The sequence below is a fragment of the Lemur catta genome, chromosome 1 (assembly GCF_020740605.2).
Source record: "Lemur catta isolate mLemCat1 chromosome 1, mLemCat1.pri, whole genome shotgun sequence".
In the NCBI taxonomy this organism is placed as follows: domain Eukaryota; kingdom Metazoa; phylum Chordata; class Mammalia; order Primates; family Lemuridae; genus Lemur; species Lemur catta.
The window spans coordinates 173,062,818-173,083,327 of NC_059128.1; the positions used below are offsets into that span (position 1 = coordinate 173,062,818).

Genomic DNA, 20,510 nt, shown 5'->3' on the forward strand with positions numbered 1-20,510 from the left:
AGTTGAGTGGTGGGGAAGCCGAGGGCTGAGATCAGAGGGAAGGAAGCACAGAGCCTGCTGGCGGGATGGGTCTTTGGCAAAGCAGCAGCTACTGGAAGGAGGTTCTTCTAAGCATCAAGATCCAGTCGATCTTCATGTGGTTCCATTCTACCTTCCTTCTTTTCAGTGTTCCATTTGGTCTTCTCTTTTTCTGGAAGCAGCTGCCGTCCTGTTTCTGGGGTTCCTTTTTCATTTTGCTGTAGTACCTCCTTGAGTAACTTTCAGACTAGGTGGGTAGAGGCTCTTCTTTCTGAGCCACTGAACACATTTGAAAAGGTAGCTGCTGTGTGTTCTGCAACAGTGTAGCTCCCCTTTGCCTGGAGGACTAGGAGGATTCTTTGGGTGAGGGTATTTTGCCCGACACACTTTCCTATCAGGTACTGAGGCAGGGAGCTGGTGGGCAGGCCAGACCCTCGGGTTCTTCATCTAAGTGGAAGTGTCTTTCCCACCAATCACGCCCACCTCTGCCATGGAGAAGGGTTTCTCATGCTCCCCTCAGCTTCTCTACTGGACCTCGACACCAACCAGGAGCCTCCCCCAAAGGCTGCTCACCTCACACAAAGAGCAGGCTCAGGCTTCAGCTGGGGCAGAGGCAAAAACACAACTGTCCCAGGTGTTGGGATCACAGTTCTTTAAGGATTACCCCCATGTTTGCTCCATGGAGCTTGGGCTTATCCAGGGCTCCTTTGGTGAGAGCCATACTTGCCCCTGGTGTACAGGGCTACCAGGCTGTCTGCTTGATTTCTGCACCATCCTATCACACCTGCTGCCTGTCCTCCTGGAATTACCCTAATGTCCAGCCCGCTGACTGCCTCTCTTGTTTTCCAGCACTGTTATGTCCTTCGTGCACACGCACACATGCACACTCACACATGTGGGCCCAGGCTGCCCCTTTGAGCACATGGCCTCCGTCTTTCCAACAGCCCATGCAGTCCAGTGGAAACATTCAGATGGAATTTTTCAAGCACAACCCTGTTCTGGGTTGTCCCCTTTGGAGGTTTCTCATGTCCTTGCTCTGCAGCGTTGCTAGGGAAGGCCATGCATTATTTAGGAGTATTTTTCTGTGCAACACTCCTCTGTGCACATGGAGTAACTTGATAGTTCTCTATCCCAGGGAAAAATAAGCGCCCCACCTGGGCTGTGGGGACCATCTGTACCGATGATGCATGTTGGTACAGAGTTCATCTGAAGATGCTGCTTGTGTCCCAGCTGTAGCCACAATGCTCTTTGCTAAGGAAACAGTGAAGCTTGTCAACAGAAAGCTCTCCACATTCCAAATGCCTTCTAGATGTGAGCCGAGGTCTCCATTGGCCATGACAGAGCCAGTTGGTTCAGCTGTATGTTAGAAGTAGCATTACGGCAGATAATGAGACACTTGTCCATTTGCATAATTCACTAAATAGATTGACACCTGACTGGTATAGACTCAGAGGTCAGAGGAGCCAAGCCATTGGGGAACAGGTGACACTTGATTTGAGCCCTGAAAGAGGAGGCATGTTCCTGGCAGGAAGTACAGGGAAGGGTGTTTTGGGCAAAAGAAGCAGCATGAGGTGGGGCTCTGGGGCATGAAAGCAATTCTCTGAGTCTTCAGACACCAAAACTATAAATTATGGATAAGTGATTAGCACAGTGTCTGACACAGACAGTGTGTGTGTGTGTGCTCCCACATGTGTGTGTCTCCTCGTTTCTTTGTCTGAAAACAGAGTGGCCAGGTCTACTTCAGTTCAGATATTAGGGCTGTCACTCAAACCCTCTCCCATCTGCTGACCATCGTCTGAAATTACCACAAGAGAATTTCACCTCTTGACCTTGAAACGTTGGCCTTTTCTCAAAATATAAATGGGAATAGGGGTAGGGTTGTGACTCACTTGCTGGCATCTCCCCACCGCAGGGAGGCAAGACTTCAGAGGGCCCAGGGAAGCAGCATAAGCCACCAACCCCTGTGCCCAGGTCTCCACCCGTCTCCATCACTGACACAGACCGTCATAACCAGATGAGCTAACTTCCCCATTTTATTGATAGCAAAACAGAGTCCCTGCGAGGTTCTGTGGCTCACTCAGGGTCGTGCAGGAGGTTAGTCATGGAGAATTAAGGAAAATTCAGGTTACTGGAGAACTTTTGAAATGATTGCCTTGTGATATTTTTAGCACAGAACCAGACATCCAGCCCCGGCTCCAATAAATCTTCATCAAGAACAGAACATTGTTGTCAATTAGGATGATGCACTGAGACATTTTTAGAACCACAATAAGTAAATTATGACTATTTTTAAAGGTACCTCTTGGGCTGATGGCCTAAAATAAGACATACTTTAGAGAAAGAATCTTTAAGGCAAGGGGCATGTCATACCAAACCATCATCACAACAGCCCACGGGAGGAGGTGTTGCTCTTCCTGTGTTACAGATGAGAAAAATGTGGCTCCAAGAAGTGGGAGCTGGGATCCCAAGACAGCCTCTTCCCCCTACTTTGCCCCATTAGGGCTGGTAGGCAGACGCTTGGCTTGTGTTGTATCCCACCAGGGAGCTGAGGTACCCCTGAGTGTCAGTGATTTATTTATTTTTTACTCCAACAGTTGTTTACCTGTTTGTGATAGCAATACAGAATCCCTGCAAGGTTCTGCAGCTCACTCAGAGTGCCCCCTGTACCCCCTCCCCATCGTCACTCCCCTAAGGTCACCGCTGCCCTAACTTCAGCCCCCTGCTTTGAACTCTGTGCAGAGGGAGTCACACAAAATGTAGTTTTCTTTCATTCAAAATTGTGTTTGAGAGATCCATCCATGGTTTCACATGTAATTGTGGTCCCTGCATTCTCGTGAATGATTGGTGTTCTACTATGTGAAGATACACAATTTATTTTACACTCCACTGTTGATGGACAGTAGAATTATTGCTTCCGGTTTGGTGCTATTATAAGTAATGCTTCTTTGAGGATTCATGTGTGTGCGTTTTGGTGAGCATATGTATGCCTTTCTGTTAGGAGTTCACCCAGGAGATTCAGCTTCAGTGGATGTGCCTGGTGTTTCAAAGTGGTTGTGTCAGTTCACATTCCCACTCGAAGCTTTGTGAGACTCCAAGTGGCTCTGTATCCTCGTCAACACTTGATACTATCTTTATCATTTTAGTCGTTCTGGTTGTCATGTAGTAGAGTATTGTGGTATCAATTTGTACTTCCTTGATGATTCATGAATTTGAGTACTTTTTCATGTTTACTGGTTATTTGGATATTCACCTTTGTGAGCAATGATTCTTTTTCAATTTTATCTTTAATAGAAAAGTGTTTCTGAGAATAGCTCTTGTGATGGAAGCTTCTGTTTTCCTTCCCATCTGGTGATCAGTTCCAAGCCTCAACATTTGGACGTTCTAAGAAAGGTCCCAAAGCCAAGGGGGTGAGAAAGAAGAGACAGGGGGGGTGGGCCCAGCCAACACCGGACATTCTCAGAGCTCTTCAGCTTCCACAGTCAGGACAGGAGCTCAGGGGTTTTCTCTGTGCATTTAGGATCCTCTGTTTAAAGTTCCCTCAGAAATTAGGGGAGCTGATTTATATTTCACATATAGAGCTATCAATATTCTCTGAACGCCAGCCCTGTTTCTTCCTTTGGAATTTAGGCTCTAGATTGATATCAATGATTGCGGAGAGATAAAGGTAAGAGGCATTCTTTCCCTCTCCCCTTCAGCCCCTAATTGCGCAGGGAACACACAGGGAGCTGGGTTTGCTGACAAGCCTATGCATTTGGGCATTGAGGACCTACTCTGTGCCTAGAACACTAACACGATTAAGAAATCTAAGGTCTGGCAGTGATTGCCAAACTTTAACAGCTCCGTTTTCCTGATGCAAGGTGGGGCACAAGGAGCAGGAAAGCTGCATATAGAGTATTGGTGGAGGAGAGATGAGGACACCTGAGGGAGGAGGATCAAGTGTTGGTCTCGGCACAGCGATGCGCTGGCTGGGGTGGTGCTGAGCAGTCGGCCTTCTGGGCCTGGAAGGTGGGGCGTGGCTGTGTGAGGATCAGTATACCGTCTCTGTATACCTGCCTACTCTGGACATGTCATATCAGTGGAACTATACAATAAAATAATTTTTTAAAAAAGGATATGGAAGCGAAAGTGTTTGAGGCCACTAACACTTCATGCAGATAGCTCGGGGTCCGGCCTCAGTGGGGGAGAGCTGGGTATGCTTTTGTGCCTGGCGTCTGAAGCATGTGCCAAGTCCCACTGTAATTTTGATGTCTCTCCTTGTTAACTCTGCAGCTCTGGTTAATGAAAATTTCTGTAAAACACACACTTGACCACATTCCCATATCTTGAGCTATTATCCTTGTCACAACTCTTTTGTTAGTATTTACCACTTATGGTGTTATTGTATCTTAATACATTATAGAATACTTTTAAAATATCATTTATTCTGTTACCACAAAAGTGTTAAGATGCAGATTCAGGCTTCCTGCATGCTCCTGGTGGCTTGGGGAAACCAGGCCTATACAAGTCATACGAGATGACACGTGACCACCATCATCTTCCTTCCCGATCCAGCTGATGCCAGCTAACCAGACTATTCCTCTCCCTGCAAACCTCCCAGCCTGCCCTGTTTCATACCTCTGTGCCTTTGCTTGTTATCTCTGCCTAGAACACCCACTCCACCCTCATGTGCCTTTAACACTCCTATTCACCCTTCAAAACCCCATTCAGATGTGCTTTCTTTTTTTATTTTATTTTATTTATTTATTTCACCATATTATGGGGGTACAAATGTTTAGGTTACATATATGCCTTTGCCCCACCTGAGTAGAGCTTCAAGCGTGTCCATCCCCCAGACTGAAGCTTTTAAACTGCTCCTCCATATAGGAACTGCCCAGTTTCTGTCCCTGCACCTTTAGGAATTATTGCATATATTGCACTCTATTAAAATTATTCTCCTATTTAAAAATCCCAGACCATGAGCCCTTCTCCACTTCCAGAGCTGCTCCTGGCCCTGTCTTAGTTAGCTCTATATCCCCAGGACCAATCAGAGGTCCTGGAAGAGAATTAAGAGCTTAATGAGGATGTTGGCAATAAACCTAGTTAAACTCAACTTAACTGTTCCTATGTCCAGAGATTCCATTGCTGATGGATTTCAATTTATGAATTTTTACAGAACTGGGTGTTGGAAGAAAATGTGTCCCTCTGCTGACCATCAAAGAAAGATGTGGGGGAAATTTGAAGGTTCAAAGGCACTTCAAACATCGTCTCAGAATCTAGCCTGTTTCTAAGAGGAAGCCTCTCTGCAGATCCGCCTGGGGCCAGCAGCTTTCAAATGTTTTTGATCATGACCTGCAGTGAGAAGTACTTTTTACATTGAGACACACTAAACATGTACATCAGGGACAAAGCTTTCATGAAACAATATTTATCCTCGATATGGGCATTGCTCCCATTTTCTCTTTATTTTCTTTTAAAAAAAAATATTGCTGGTCACCACCCTTTCGTTTGATTTCCCGATTCTGTGGTCTCACCGGTTGCATTGCTCAGTCTAATAAACACCGCTCTAGGCCTTCTGCCCAAGCAGCCAGAGAAGGCTTCTCAGAGGGCAGTGGGCGGGCGGGCGGTGCGCGGCGGGCGCGGTGGGGAGACGGTGCCAGGCGTCGGGCAGACCCTAACGGCGTCCTTTTCCCTGTCGTTGCAGCCGAGCCCCTGCCGCTGATGGACCTGTGCCGAAGATCCGTCCGCTCCGCCCTGGGCCGCCAGCGCCTGCAAGACATCAGCTCCCTGCCCCTGCCTCAGTCTCTCAAAAACTATCTGCAGTACCAGTGATCCCGGGCGCCGAAGGGCAGCGTGACCATGTCCTGCAGGGCCGCGCCCCCCACCTGGCATTCACGGGCACGTGACACATTGGGGACGAGGTCTCCCCTCACCCTGGTTCCCCAGGACATTCAGTTCTCTGAAAGGCCAGGGCACGGTACCGCCTTTGGAGATGAAATATCGGTTGCCGACGGTACGTGCTGCCCTCGGAGCAGCCCCCCAGTGCAGACGCCTCCTTGGGGGCCACACGGAGCCCGGCGCCGGGAGCCTGCGCCCGGACACCCTGCGCCGACCGGCCACAGCGCCGTGTTGCTCAGAGCGCCTGCGTCCTTGCTCAGAGAATGAGTAAAACATTCAGGCAGGAGACTTGCTACCTGTGCCCGGTCGCAGACAGGCCGGGGAGAAATTGCCTCTGAGTAACGAATGGTGAGAGCGGCTTGGTGCCACGCCCCTCCCGGCCCCACCCTGCCCGGGCGGCAGCATTGCCACGACCTTTTAGAACTTTGTGCCACTTGGAGAGACCGTTCCCAGGATGCCCAGCCACAGAAGTGGCACGTGGACAAAGCCATGTGCAGACACTTCTGCTTACCTCTTTGAACGTTGTTTACCTGCCCCTTACCACGCGCCCTCCCTCCCGGCCACCCTCCCTCGTTCTCCGGGCGCCCCACACCCCTCTCTTAAGGGAAGATGGGTCTGACTGACTCTGACTCCTCCAGGGACAGGGCATCCTTGTTATTATTTTAGGTAGCATTTGCATTTTAAAAGAGGAGTACAGTACTTAGTCCAAAGGTGCTAATGGGGGAACTGGGGCATTGTGACGCCCAAGCCTGGTGACGTCCTCGGGCTGGGGAGCCTTCCTGGAGTGTCAAGGGTCTCTGGGCAGCCGTCCATTCAGGGTGCAGCTTGGCTGTCACAAAGCTTTATTTGAGTGAATTATTTTTTCACCTTAGGAGACTTCCGCGAGTTTGTTTCCAATGTGTGTGTGATGTGCTGTTTATTTATCAGCTTGGGGTCCGTGGGGGTGGCCTTGTGACTGGAGGGGGATGTGGGACACATTCTCTGCCCACTCCGAGCCTGGTCCTGTCACGGGAGTGTTGCCGCCGCCGCTGCTGTTGCTGCTGCCACCGCCGCCGCCATTTGGCATCTCTTGTATGTTTTGGACCCTCTCTAGCCAGACTCATTTTTAACTGAAAATCACCACAGCAGTGAGATATCAGAGCCCCAGATGGCACTGCCTCCCCCGCCCCCCACCGACTTTAATGTGAATTTGACTGATGAATGAGGAGCGTTTCTAATAAAGTTTGTCATTCAGTCCTTCAGCTGTGTAGTAAATGCTCTTCGGGGAGGGGCTGGGAGAGCTGCTTCCACCAGCCTGGCTGGTCTACCAAAAACCAGGCACGTGAATTCCCCTCCAGACACTTGTCTCTTCTGCCTTGTGGGCCCTGCTTGAACCCAAACCCCAGCTATTTTGCAAAGGCCTGCACTGGGAGAGAGAATGTGCCCGGGTCCTGGGTTCATGTAAAATTGGCCTTAATGGTAGGAAAACAGCTCAGATTCCTGATGCCAGCCCCAGGGGTGTCTCTGCAGAGGGGCTCAGGGCCAGGCAGGGCAAACCCCATGGGGCACCAGTTTCCTAGTGGACCTGGGGTGGGGCTGGATGTGGCTGTGGCAAATGCACGTTGTCACCAAGGAGTGGTGCGAATTGCTGAGGGTGAGTGTGCGGCAAGGCCAGGCTTGGGCCAGGGAGCAGGTCAGGAGTCAGATTCAAGGTAGGGTCTGGTCAGGACTGACACAGCATTCACTCAGCAATGGTGGCCACCAACACTTACCATGCCAACCCCCAAAGATACTTATAGTGCAGCATAATAAAGTGAGAAGAGCTCATGAAGGGGGGTGGAGGAGGACAGGGTATGTAAGGACGGCTTCCCAGAGAAAGAGGCACTTTCCAGACCTGCTATTTTAAGGGAGATAACCTTCCTTACACAACCAAAAGAACCAGACTTGTGGCACCTGGCCCAGGACTACTGTTCTTTCCCTGCTGTGACCTCAGGGCTGGGCTCAGGCTCAGGCAGCTTTCAACACTTTGGTTGCAGGAGGCAGCTAGCTTCCTGCAGAGACATGGCCTCAGGCTTTGGGGTTAGCAGGACTGGGTTTGAGTCCCAGCTTCATCACTTACATGCTGTGGCCTTGGGTAAGTCACTTCCTCTGCACAGCGTGGGAGCTGGACCAGGTAGCCAGTGACCGAGCACCCTTCCTCCCCCAACTCGTGGGGTCCCTGTCTCAGCACTGACTTTCCAGCGTGGATGCATCCACCTCGTCTTGGGTCTGCAGTTTCCCTCACCCTAACACTGTCCTCCCCATCCTCACTCCACCCTCTCCAGGATCTGGCTTAGTTAGATTGGCCCTCATCCAGGACGCCCTCCTTAACCATGCCACAATCTCTGCCTGCTCTGAGCAGTCAGTTCCTTGCGTCCGGCCCGAGGACCCTCCCTGAGCACTGGACTGCAGCCCTTCTGCCATGTGGCTTGTCTGCCCAGCAGGCAGGGTGCTCGTCTTCCTTCCCACACAGCCCTGACCAGACCGTGGGCTCAGCAAAGGCCCAAGGCCTGCGAAGGTGGAGGTGTGGGTGGAAGTGCCCCCTGTAACGGGGATGCCCATGGGAAACTGCAAGGAAAGTTCAAAGCCAGGTGAGAAGTCCTCCCAGAGCCAAGCACCTGGCCCTGGGGCCTCCTGGGTCTCTTGCCCTTTCATTCCCTCTGTCTTTTCTCAGGTATTTATCAGGCATCTACATGCACCCAGCACTGTCCTGGGAACAAGAATGAGGAGCTCTGGCCCTGCCCTTTTGGAACTCACATTCTAAGGAGAAGACAGACAGCCCACAAGCAGAGAAAGGAGATGATGTCAGAGGAAGGACGCAAGCCGGGTAGAGGTGAGGGCAGAGGGCCTCATTACTGGGGGTGATCTCGGAGGGCCTCTGGGGAAATGCTGAGTCCCAAAAAAATGAGAGGGAGTGGAGGTGGACCTCCAGATTAAGGGACTTCCGGCTCTCTCAACCTCCTCAATGTGGGGCTCTCTGAGCTTGGGGAGCCCCTGTGCTGCCACTCTGCCCATGCTCCAGCTCAGCATGCCTGTGTACCTGGGCCACACGTACCCCTAGGCTTCCTGTGGAACTGTGCTCCCCGTGTGCATACACACACACATGACCCAGGCCTTCCCCTGGCAGACACCTGGGAGCCTCACGACCCCCGAGTGCCAGTGTCCTGCCCAGCCCCTCCCATGCTCGGCACATTCTCTGAGCTTCCGTCTTCCTCTCCAGGTCGCGCTGCCAGCAGGGGCACATGCTGAAACAGTCCTGCTAATCGCTTTGTAATTGTCTACGGGTAGAGCACAGGTGGGCACCTTCCCCTGCAGATCCGACCCCCCTGAGCGCCATGGCTCACTCTTCACCCCATCTGACAGTCCTGCTGTGTGGACAAAGCCATCCTCTTTCCCTTGCTCTCCTGCCCCATCCTCTGCACTAGCAGCCGGCTCCTCTGTGGACCACCTTTCATCACCTCGCGAAGTTATAGCAGAAGTGGCAGCAGGTAGCAAGTGACTCAGTTATATGGCAATTGGTTTGTGCCAGGGCAGAGTCCCCATTCCCCAGGACCTCGGTCAGCCACAGCCTCTGGACAGGAGGCGCGTGCGTGCCAAGGCAGGCGGACAGGGGCCACGCGGCGTTACTCTTCAGGTCCTGGCGAGGAGTGGAAATCCCCAGTTTTAGTTTAAAACACAAGAAATTAGCCAGCCCTTCTCTCTAGTTCTGGGGGCCCAGATCCCATTCCAGCCTGTGGATGCGTTTTGTGGTCCTACTCTGTGTTTTGATAACATTGAGCCCCACAAAAAAAAATCAAGTAATTTATCAGAAAAGTCCAGATTTCAAACTTCCCTTGAAAAATAGGGAGATGTAAAAACAGGCCCACATTCCTTCATGGTGAGGTTGGCCAAAGCTGGGTAGTGCCGGCTGCTTGAGAAGAGGCCTCTGCTCTGAGGTCCAGCCCTGTGTTCAGCCCTCCTGCAGCACCAGGACCTCTCACCGCCAGCCGCCCACAGGGGCGTCCCTCCTTGGGTCTGGGTCAAGGCTTCTGAGTTTGCTTCTCTTGACTGTTGGTATAATGCACATCATGGGTAACACACACACACACACACCACCAAGGGAGGGGAGAGCCTGCTAGTTCGTTCTGCACTTGACTTTGAAGTGTCTCACAGCCTCAGCCACCGCTATTCAAGGAGCTCACAGACACCCAGGATCTTTACTCAGACACCAGAAATAACCTGTGTGCCCCTGCGTGTCCCTGCTTAGACGGTGAACTCCTAGAGGACAAGGATGAGAATTCTAGGGCCCTCTTTCTAATGAGCTGTGTGACGTGACTGAACAGCTGGGCTGCACACTGGAAGCCCTTGAGGAACTTGGTAAAAAGTCTCAGTGCCTGGCCCCGCCCCAGACCAATTAAATCAGGCCCTGATTCTAACATGCAATCAGGGCCGAGCAACCAGCCGTCTCAGTGAAGAGGTGGTGATGTCAGTGAGGATGCACATCCTGCACCAGAGACGGCCCCCACCCTCCCAGGGGTCAAGTCCAAAGCCAGGGAGTCCTCCCCATCCCTTCTTCCCTCTTTCCAGTGATGCTGAGCTGGCTGCTCTCAAGAGCAGGGGAGAAGGGACCAGCCACGTCTGCCCTGATGCTGCACAATTCTTGACAAACTGATTCCAGCCCCCACCCCGCTCCCTGACCTGGGAGGCTGGTGGTGTGAGGAGAATGTCCCAGAAAGCACTGTGATAAGCAATCAGAATAACCTTAGAACAATAAGCGAAGAGCAGACTGAATTTGGTCTGATCTTGATTGTACTACTTTGAATAGAAGAATTTGAGACAGTGAGACCTGGCTATAAGAATGGTTTGGTTCCTAGTATTTCCAAACCTGGCTTTCTTAATACAGATAACACATTTGTCAATAGTAATCATGTCCCTCTCCACTTTTCTGATGGGTTTTGGAGTAACGTAAGCCAGTGACAAGCCAACCCTGGCCTGGTGGCAGTGTCCCCACCTGCTTCGCCTACCCAACAAGCGGGGCTTTTTTCCTAGGAGGAGCCGTGCTGCTGTGGAGTGCCCAGCCCAGGTAGTCCACACAGGAGGATCAGGGCAAGTTACTTCCCTGTCTTCCAAACCGCACCAGAGGCCTCAGTAACACTGTCCCTGTGCCTGCGGATTTTTCCGTATAAGTGCTGATGATTCACTGCACAGGGATAGAATTTGAAGAAAAGAGTTGCCTCTTAGTCACCACTTTGATGCAACAAATGGCTCTGTACTAAGCTCCGTGCCAGGCCCAAGGGCACTGCTGCTGCCCAAGGGCACCCACACACCTGATGTGAAAACAGGTGGATGCAGTGTCACCTGCCCGCTGCAGCACGAGCAGGGGCTGCAGGAGAGAAGGCACAGCAGGAGTGCTGGAGGTGCACGGGGCCTCCCCTGGGTGTGGTGGGAGTGCTGAGGAGTCCAGGGGACAGAGGACAAGCCGTGTGCAGGAGGGCGCAGTGATGGGGACCTTATAAGTCACACTCAGAAACAAGGTCTTAGGATGTGTCTTACTAAGTTTAGGCTGCTGTGAGAAAGTACCACAGACTGGGTGGCTTTTACACAGAAATTTAAATATTTGTCCCAGTTCTGGAGGCTGGAAGTCCAAGATCAGGGTGCCAGCATGGTCACGTTCTGATGAGGATGCTCTTCCAGGTTGCTGACTGCTGCTTTCTCCTTTTTTTTTTTTTTTTTGAGACAGAGTCTTGCTCTGTTCCCCAGGCTAGAGAGTGCCATGGCATCAGCCTAGCTCACAGCAACCTCAAACCCCTGGGCTCAAGCCATCCCTGCCTCAGCTTCCCAAGTAACTGGGACTACCGGCATGTGCCACCATGCCTGGCTAATTTTTTCTATATATTTTCAGTTGTCTGGCTAATTTCTTTCTATTTTTAGTAGAGACGGGGTCTCGCTCTTGCTCAAGCTGGTCTTGAACTCCTGAACTCGAGCAATCCTCCCTGTAAACCCAGAGTGCTAGGATTACAGGTGTGAGCCACCGCGCCCGACCATGATTTCTCCTTGTATCCTCACGTGGGGGAGAGCAAGAGAGCTCTCTGGGATCTCCTTTACAACGGCACTCATCCTATTCATGAGGCTCCACCCTCACAAACTAACCACTTCCCAAAGTCCCACCTCCTAATACTGTCTTATTGGGGGTTAGGATTTCATCATATGGATTTTGGAGGGACACACTCAGTCCATAGCAGTATGGGTCAGAGTTCTAGGAGGAAGCAGCTAGCACACTCAAACTGTAGACTGAAGGGAGTTTAACCATAAAGGGACTGCTTACAGAGGTGTGGGCAGAGCTCAGGGAAACTAGCAGCTGAGGGAAAGGAACCCTGGGCTTGCAACACTGGGGAGGGAACACAGTCACCATTCCTGGGCTCAAAGGAAGGGAAGCAGTGCTTGGGAAGGGAAAACGGTAGCTATAAGAGAGAGCTACCCAGCAGGAGGCATGGCCTTAGATGGAGGAACACAGCCACTGCCAGCCACAGCCTGCAAGGACGGAGCCAGGGCACAAACATTCTCACTTGTCTCCTGTCCCTCCTCTCGTCCAGGTCAGTGCCTCCCACGGGCTGAAACCCTCAGGAGCACAGCAGACAAGGGGACCTGATTGGTGTAGTCCACAGAGGCCAGCTTCCTACACACAGGGCAGGGCAGAGGAGGAGGGATAGCATGGATGTTCAGAGAATATATTCAACAGACTTTACCTATAGGGTAAACGAGCAAAAATGCAAAACTTGAGTGAATAAATAGATAAAAGCTAATTTGTTCCAGATGTGGGCAGCGGATGGCTTTTGAGCCCCACTCCAGTACCTCTCCCCGCTGAACATCAGATGCGAAACACCTAGAGCATCTCCCAGGCGCCTTAGGCTGCCATCAGAATCACATTCTTCCCAAAGCACAACCCAACTGTGTAACAAGAAGAGGCAGGTCCAGGGCCTGGAGCTAGAGTTTTTAAATGCTGTTGCTGGAGTCAGAAAATTTGAAGCAGAAATCATGAGGTCCGGTTTGTGTTTTTCTGCAGCCTTCCTGGAAGGTCTGTGGTTGGGTGGCTTAGCGAGCAAGCAAGAGTAGAGAAGGGGAAACTGAGGAAAAGGCTGTTGGTTCCAGGGAGAGGAGGAGGGCCTGCATGAAGACCATGGGAATAGGGACTGGGAAAGAGAGCTGGTGCAAAGGAGCCAAGTACATGCTTTAGGGACTCGGAGCATGCAGCAATTAGGCAAGGGAAGACGTAAGGACACTTGCAATTCATTCACTCACTTGTTCTCAGCACACATGTATTGAGGGCCTGCCATGTGGTGGCCACTGCTGTTAATGCTGAGGATACTACAATGAAACTACAATTAACAATCTCCACCCTCGTGGAGCTTATACTGTAGTAGGAAAGGTACACAAACAGGTAAGCTGGTAAATTTCAGGCATTCCAGATGCATGCTGGGCAGGGGAGAGGAGCAGAGAGCAGACAGCTGGGTGGCTACAGTGGTGTCCTTGTAAATGTTTAACAACCAGCTCTCTGGGGGTGAATAAAAAGCCCTGATTTGTAGCGTTTGCTGTTTTTCATAAGGTAAATACTCCCACCACAGCCAATTTCAAGCTCCAATGTGATGCCACTGAATGCAGAGCTGGGAAGAGATGATCATTAGCCAACCATCACACACATTTCCACCAGCCAGACAATGGATGTAAAGTACCTGCAGAGCAAAGATAACAGTGAAATATAGCAAAATAATTTAAAAGTGATACCTTTTGAGTATTTTTTACATTTGTTTTTAGTGCAACTTATTTAATTGTAAGTTTGTAAAATATAATTTTTAATAATGACTATAATCAATAAGCAGCTTGAAAAATCCTAAAATTTTAACCATCAGCTGCTGCAAGTCAGTGTGAGCTGGCTCCAGGGTACCACTAGGTCGTGGGATTGGCATTACCCCAGTGTAATTCTGATGTAGCTCTCTGCTAGGTTTGAGCACATTCTGCTGAGCCTAGCATTAAAGTGGTCCCATTCCCGAAGTGCCCTTTGATGAGTGATGGAGCAGATGGGAGTGAGAGAATCCAGGCCTTGATGAAGCCCTCACAGCAATGACCTCAGAGTCTGACCAGTGAGTTTGACCCAGGAGTTTCTAATCTGACCATTCCTGAGCACCCAGCATGCACACAACATTACCAGAGACACCACTCTAAAACAAAGACGCAAAGATCTTAAAATGTTAGCAAATCAAATCCAGGCATATTTAAAAAGTTCATCATGACCAAAGTGGATTTATTGTATGAGAACAAGTTTGGTTTAACAATCAAAAAGTGATACAATTCATCATATTGTCCAAATAAAAGAGAAAAAATAACCCCAATAAATATAGAAAAAAACATCTCCTAAAATTCAACACCTGTTTATGATTTTTTAAAAAACTTTATAAAACTAGGAAAAGGTACACATTCTTAAACTAGTAAAGGTATCTCTGGAACACTTACAGCTAATATCGTATTTAATGTTAACTTATTGCTTTCCTTCTGAGACAAGGAACAAGAAATAGCGTCCACTCTCACCACTTCTACACAACATTGTATTTGAAATTCTAGGCAGTTTAATAAAACAAAAACAAGAAATTAAAAGGTATAAAATATTGGAAGGGAAGAAATAAAGCCATCATTATTTGCAAATGACATCATTGTATGCATAGAAAAGAATCTATAGTAAACCATGAAAATTAATAAAAGAATTTAGAAAGGTCACTGCATACAAGGTCAGTATTTTAAAAGCTGTATTTCTACATATTAGCAACAAACAATTAGAAAATGAAATTTAAAACAATGCCACTTATAGAAACAAAAATAGAAAAATCTTATGAAAGATGTGCAAGACCTCTACACTGAAAACTACAACACCTCATCAAGAGACATTGAAGAACTAAATAAATGGAGATAGTACCATGTCAACTGAATGATTCAATATTGTTAAAATGTCAGTTCTGCACCAAATGATCTATAGAGTCAATGCAATAACAATAAAAATTTTGTGTGTTTTGTTGTGGAAGTTGACAAGTTGATTCTAAATTCATGTAGAAAAGCAAAGGACCTAAAATAGCTGTAACAATCTTAGAAAAGAAAAACAAAATAGGAAGCAATGTAATACCAGATACTGAGGCTGCTATAAAGACATGATAATTTCAGTGTGTCTCCCAAAATTCATTTGTTGGAAACTTAATTCCCAGTGTGACAGTGTTGAGAAGCAGGATCTTTAAGAAGTGATTAGGTCATGAAGGCTCTGCCCTCATGGATGGATTAATGCCGTCGGCAAGGGAGTGGGTTAGTTACCACGGGAGTGGGTCTCCGATGAAAGGATGAGTTTGGCCCCCTTCCCATCTCTCTTTCTGGTGAGTGCTCTCTTGCCCTTATGAGATGGGATGATGCAGCAGGAAGGCCCTTGCCAGATGCAGGCCCCTTGACGTTGGACTTCCCAGCCTCCAGAACTGTCAGAAATAAATTCCTGTTCTTTATAAATTACCCAGTCTCAGGTATTCTGTTACAGCTGCACAAAACAAACAATGACAATAATTAAAATAGTTTGCTATTGGTGTAAGCATAAAAACAAATACACAATGAATAGAACATAGTCCAGAAACAGACCAATATTTATGTGGTCAATGAATTGCATTACTGCAATCCAGTGAGAGAAAGATGGTCTCGTCAATAAATGGTACCAGATCAACTGGATATCCATATAGAAAACACATGAATCTTCACCTCTACCTTGCATGAGAGATGAAAGTTAAATTGAAAGTGATTATAAACCTAAATGTGAAAAAGCAAAGCAGCAGCAATAAAAAAGCTCCTAGAATACATAAGAAAAAAGCTTCATGTCGTTGGGATAAGCAAGGCTTTCTTAAACAGAACATGAAATGCAATAATCATAAAGAAAATGATTAATATATTGAACTTCATTAAAATTAATAGCTACTCTTCATCAAGAATCACATTAAGAAAGTGAAAAGGCAAGACAGTCTAAGAGAAGATAGTTGCAGTATATATAACTGACCAATGATCACATTACTAATCCTAACATCCCCAAATTAAAAATAACCCAGATGGCATCAATAGTAGAAGAGAAAAATAGTGACATATTCATACAATAAAATACTATATAATAATTTTTAACAAAAGAAACAGACTACTGCTACACACAGCATAGATGAATCTCATGACAACATTGAATAAAAGTAGCTAGACATAAAAGATTACTTGGTTAGACTTAGGTGAATTCAGGCAAGAACAGGCAAACGTTATCTATGACTGTAGAAATCAGAATAGTGTTACTTAGGAGGGGGTGGTGGCATGCCATCGATTTGGAGAATGAGCATGAGGAAGCTTGCTGGGATCCTAGAAAATTCTACATTTTTATCTGAGTCGTGGTTACATGAATACATACATACATAAAAATTTATTGAACTATATACTTATGATTTATGTACTTCATTTATGAATAGTATATCTAAATTAAAAAATAAAAAGAGGAGGGAGGGAACAGTATCCCCAAACTTCTATTTTTAAAAAGTTACTTCCTTCTTGACCAGGCGCGGTAGCCCATGCCTGTAATCCTAGCACTCTGGGAGGCCGAGACGGGCAGATTGTTTGAGCTCAGGAGTTCAAGACCAGCCTGAGCAAGAGCGAGACCCTGTCTCTACTAAAAACAGAAAGAAATTATATGGACAGCTAAAAATATATATAGAAAAATTAGCTGGGCATGGTGGCGCATGCCTGTAGTCCCAGCTACCTGGGAGGCTGAGGCAGGAGGATCGCTTGAGTCCAGGAGTTTGAGGTTGCTGTGAGCTAGGCTGACGCCATGGCACTCTAGTCTGGGCAACAGAGTGAGACTCTGTCTCAAACAAACAAACAAAAAAAGTTACTTCCTTCTCTCTAGAAATGCTTTGGATTCAATGCAGTGTTTTCCTTGGCAGTAACTAGTACAGTTACTGCATCTAAGCAGGGAGATGGTTCCACAATAGGAAAACAAAATGCTGAGAGATTTGAAGGTTTTAAAGAACAAAGAATCTCATTGTCTAGTGAAAATGCCTCCCTCAAGCTGTGTCCTAGAAGCACTCACAGGAGTGACTCCCCCGGCCAAGTGGCCTCCTGTAAAGCAAGTGTGGATGCCCTCAGAAGCCCCATTGCACACAGGCCATAGCTTCTAGAATTGCAAATTTCCATCTACAGTACACATTCTTTTCTTGGATAATGGTCATGTTACACAACAGCCTCTGGGATTTTCACAGAGAGCCCAATAGGATATCACTGCCACTAGCTAGAGGGGAAAAAAATCAACCTTCTTTTTTTTGTAAACAGAAGATAAGCCTTTACTTTTTCCTTTTCTTGAAAAAATCTCTTGGTAGGTAAGAGATTCTCCTTTTCCAATGTGTAGATAGTGCCATATTCTTCACCAACCCCTCCCGGATTTTCAGATGAAGTTACCAGGACTAGCTTTGAATTACTAGAAATTTAAGGGCTGAAAAGAATCCTTCTCATGTGGAAATATAAACAAATATTTTCATATGAAATGGCATGATACTTGGGGCGAGGGGCAAGGGGAGTGGAGGGGATATATGGATAAAACAGGATTGGCAATGAGTTGAAAACTGTTGAAGCTGGCTGATGGAAATGAGGGAGTTTACTGTACTGTTTGTCCAACTCTAATTGCTTAAAATTGCCCATAATTTAAAAAAAAGAATTATCTGCAAGTGAATTGGTTTGGAAGGATAAACATTTACATTTGATCCCATGAGTTTTAACAATCAAGGAGATTCTGATTGTTGAAATCAGCTTGCCATTTCTTAATCACACTTGGAATATGAAAATTAAATTCCCTGATTTGATCTCCAAGTCACTAATTATTTTCTGCCATGTGTTCTTCATTAACTGGTGTCCAGACTTGGAGTTTAACAGCTTGTTATTTTCATTTTTGTTTCCTAAAGAACATATTTGGTTCTTATGTACTTTTTTTAAAATCTGGGTTCTTTCAGATAAATAACTCAGCATAATTATTTTAAGATTCATTCATTTTTCTAATGTGCAGCAATAGTTCATTACTTTTAGTGTTAAGTAACATTTCACTGGATGAATACACCATAATTTGTTTATCCATTCACTATTGATGGGCATTTGGGTTGCTTTTGGTTTGAGCTATTAAAAATAACACATCTATAAACATTTGTGTATGGGCATATGCTTTCTTTTCTCTTGGGGTAAATACCCAGGAGTAAAATGCTAGGTCATATGATAGGTGTCTGTTTAATTCTTTAAGAAACTGCCAAACTTTTCCAATGTTGTTATGTCATTTTACATTCCCACCAGTAGTGTATGAGAGTTCTAGTTCTTTTATACCCTTGTCAACATTTGATACAATCAGCCTTTGTAGTTTTAAGTAGGAAGTGGTATTTCATTGAGGTTTTAATTTGCAGATTTCTAATAATTAATGATGTTGAGCATCTTTTCATATATTTATTTACCATCCATATATCTTTTTTAGCAGAAATGTCTGTTCAAATATGTTTCCTATTTTTAATTGTCTTTTTTTTTATTAAGTTCTGAGAGTTCTTTTGCATATTCTGGATGCACATCCTTTATCAGATATGTTTATTTTCTCCCAGTGCATGGCTTGTCTTTTCATTCTCTTAACAGTGTTTTTCAAGAGCGTAAGTTTTTTAAATTTGATGATGTCCAAATTATTAATTTGTTCTTTTGTAGATTACGCTTTTGATGTCTTATTAAAGAATCTTTGCCTTACACATGATTCCAAAGATTTTCATCTATGTTTTCTTCTAAAAGGTTTATAGTTTTAGATTTTACATTTAGGACTTTGATCCATTCTGAGTTAATTTTTGTATATTTTACTCTATAGGCATTGATCAAAGTCATTTTATGAGTGTATATATCCAAATGCTCGAGCAACATTAACTTACTTGTCTTTATATGTATGGTCTTCATCTGGACTCTGTTCTGTTCCATTGATCTATTTGTCTTTCCTGACTCCATGCTGTCTTGACTACTGTGGCTTTATAATAAGTCTTGAAATCAAGTAGTATTAGTCCTCCAACTTCATTCTTCTTTATGAGAATCATTTTGACTATTCTAGATCCTTTGTAGGTCCATATAAATTTTAGAATCAGCTTATCAATTTCTCCCAAAAAGAAAATTTGCTTGGATTTCGATTGAAATTGCATTGAATCTATAGATCAATTGGGGAAGAATTGACATCTTAATAATATTGAGTATTCTAATTTGTGAAAAAGGTATATCTCTCTATTTATTTAGGTAATCCTTAACTTCTCACAAAAGTGTTTTGTAGTTTTAGTGGACAAGACTTACCCAGCTTTTGTCAGACTCACCCTTAAATATTTCATATTTGTTGATGCTATTGTAAATTTTTAAGCAATTTTCTACTTTGGATTCTTGGTAGCTAGGATACATAAATACAATTAATTTTTATATATGGATCTTATGTCCTGCAACATTGGTTATTAGTTCGTGTCTTTTTGTAGATTTCACCAGTTTTTCTACATAGTGAATCATCCTGTCTGCAAATAAGCAGCTCTACTTCATTACCAATCTGAATGCCTTTTGTTTCTTTTCTTTGCCTTATTGCATTGGCTAGACCCTCCAGCACAATGTTGAATAGAAGCAGTGAGACAGGGCATTCTTGCTTTATCCCTGATTTTAGTGACATAAGTATTTAGTATTTCACTGTTAACTAAGGTATTAGCTGTTTTTCATAGTTGAGAAAGTTTCCCTTTAGAAGAACTGCTAGTTTTTTGTGAATTTTTATCAGGTGACATTTTACCACTAGTTATACAGTATGAGAACATTATAATCATATGCTTTCATTTCACACATCCTAACCCATCCTTGTTGTCACATATTCTACTTATACATACATTATAAACTCACAAACCACTGTGAGTTTTTTCTTGGTTGTTTAAAGAGTCAATCATCTTTTCAGTGAGATTGAAATAAGAAAAAAAATTATATATTTACCTCATAGTTACCATTTCCAGTCCTCTTCATTCCTTTGTATAAGTTCATATTTCCATTTGGTGTCATTCTCCTTCTGCCTAAAGGACTTCCTTTAACAATCCTTATAGTTCAGGTCTGATGGTAATTAATTCTTGCAGTTTTTGTATGTCAAAAAACATTTTTGTTTTTGCCTCTATTTTTAAAAGATATTTTCAGAGGTAAAGAATTCTAGAATTATGGTACCTTACAGATGTTCCTCCACTGTCTTCTTGCTTGCATTGCTTCCAACAAGAAATCTATTATCATATTTATTTTTGTTCCTCTGTACATAACATGTCTTCTTTTCCTCAGACTGCCTTTAAAATTTCTTTTTATTACTAATTTTGAGCAATATGATCATTATGTGTCTTGGCATGGTTTTCTTCATGTTTCTTGTACTTAGAGTTTGGCCATTTTATTTTCATACATCTTTTCTGTCTCCCTATCCTTTCATGGGCTAGAGTTACACATATATTAGGCTGATTGAAATTATCACACAGCTCACTTATGTTCTTTTCATTTCATAAATTATCTTTCCCTTT

At 45.6% G+C, this 20,510-nt stretch overlaps 1 protein-coding gene across 1 annotated transcript in view; it reads left to right on the forward strand.

The window, feature by feature from the left end:
* SPSB4 (splA/ryanodine receptor domain and SOCS box containing 4) overlaps positions 1-5,960 on the forward strand; it is a 63,576-nt gene extending 57,616 nt beyond the window's left edge. Inside the window, exon 2 of the mRNA XM_045556009.1 lies at positions 5,699-5,960. Within this exon, the coding sequence (XP_045411965.1) occupies positions 5,699-5,826 (128 nt within the window). The 3' untranslated portion in view covers positions 5,827-5,960. The remainder of the gene's footprint in view (positions 1-5,698) is intronic.
* Positions 5,961-20,510: the final 14,550 nt, after the last annotated feature.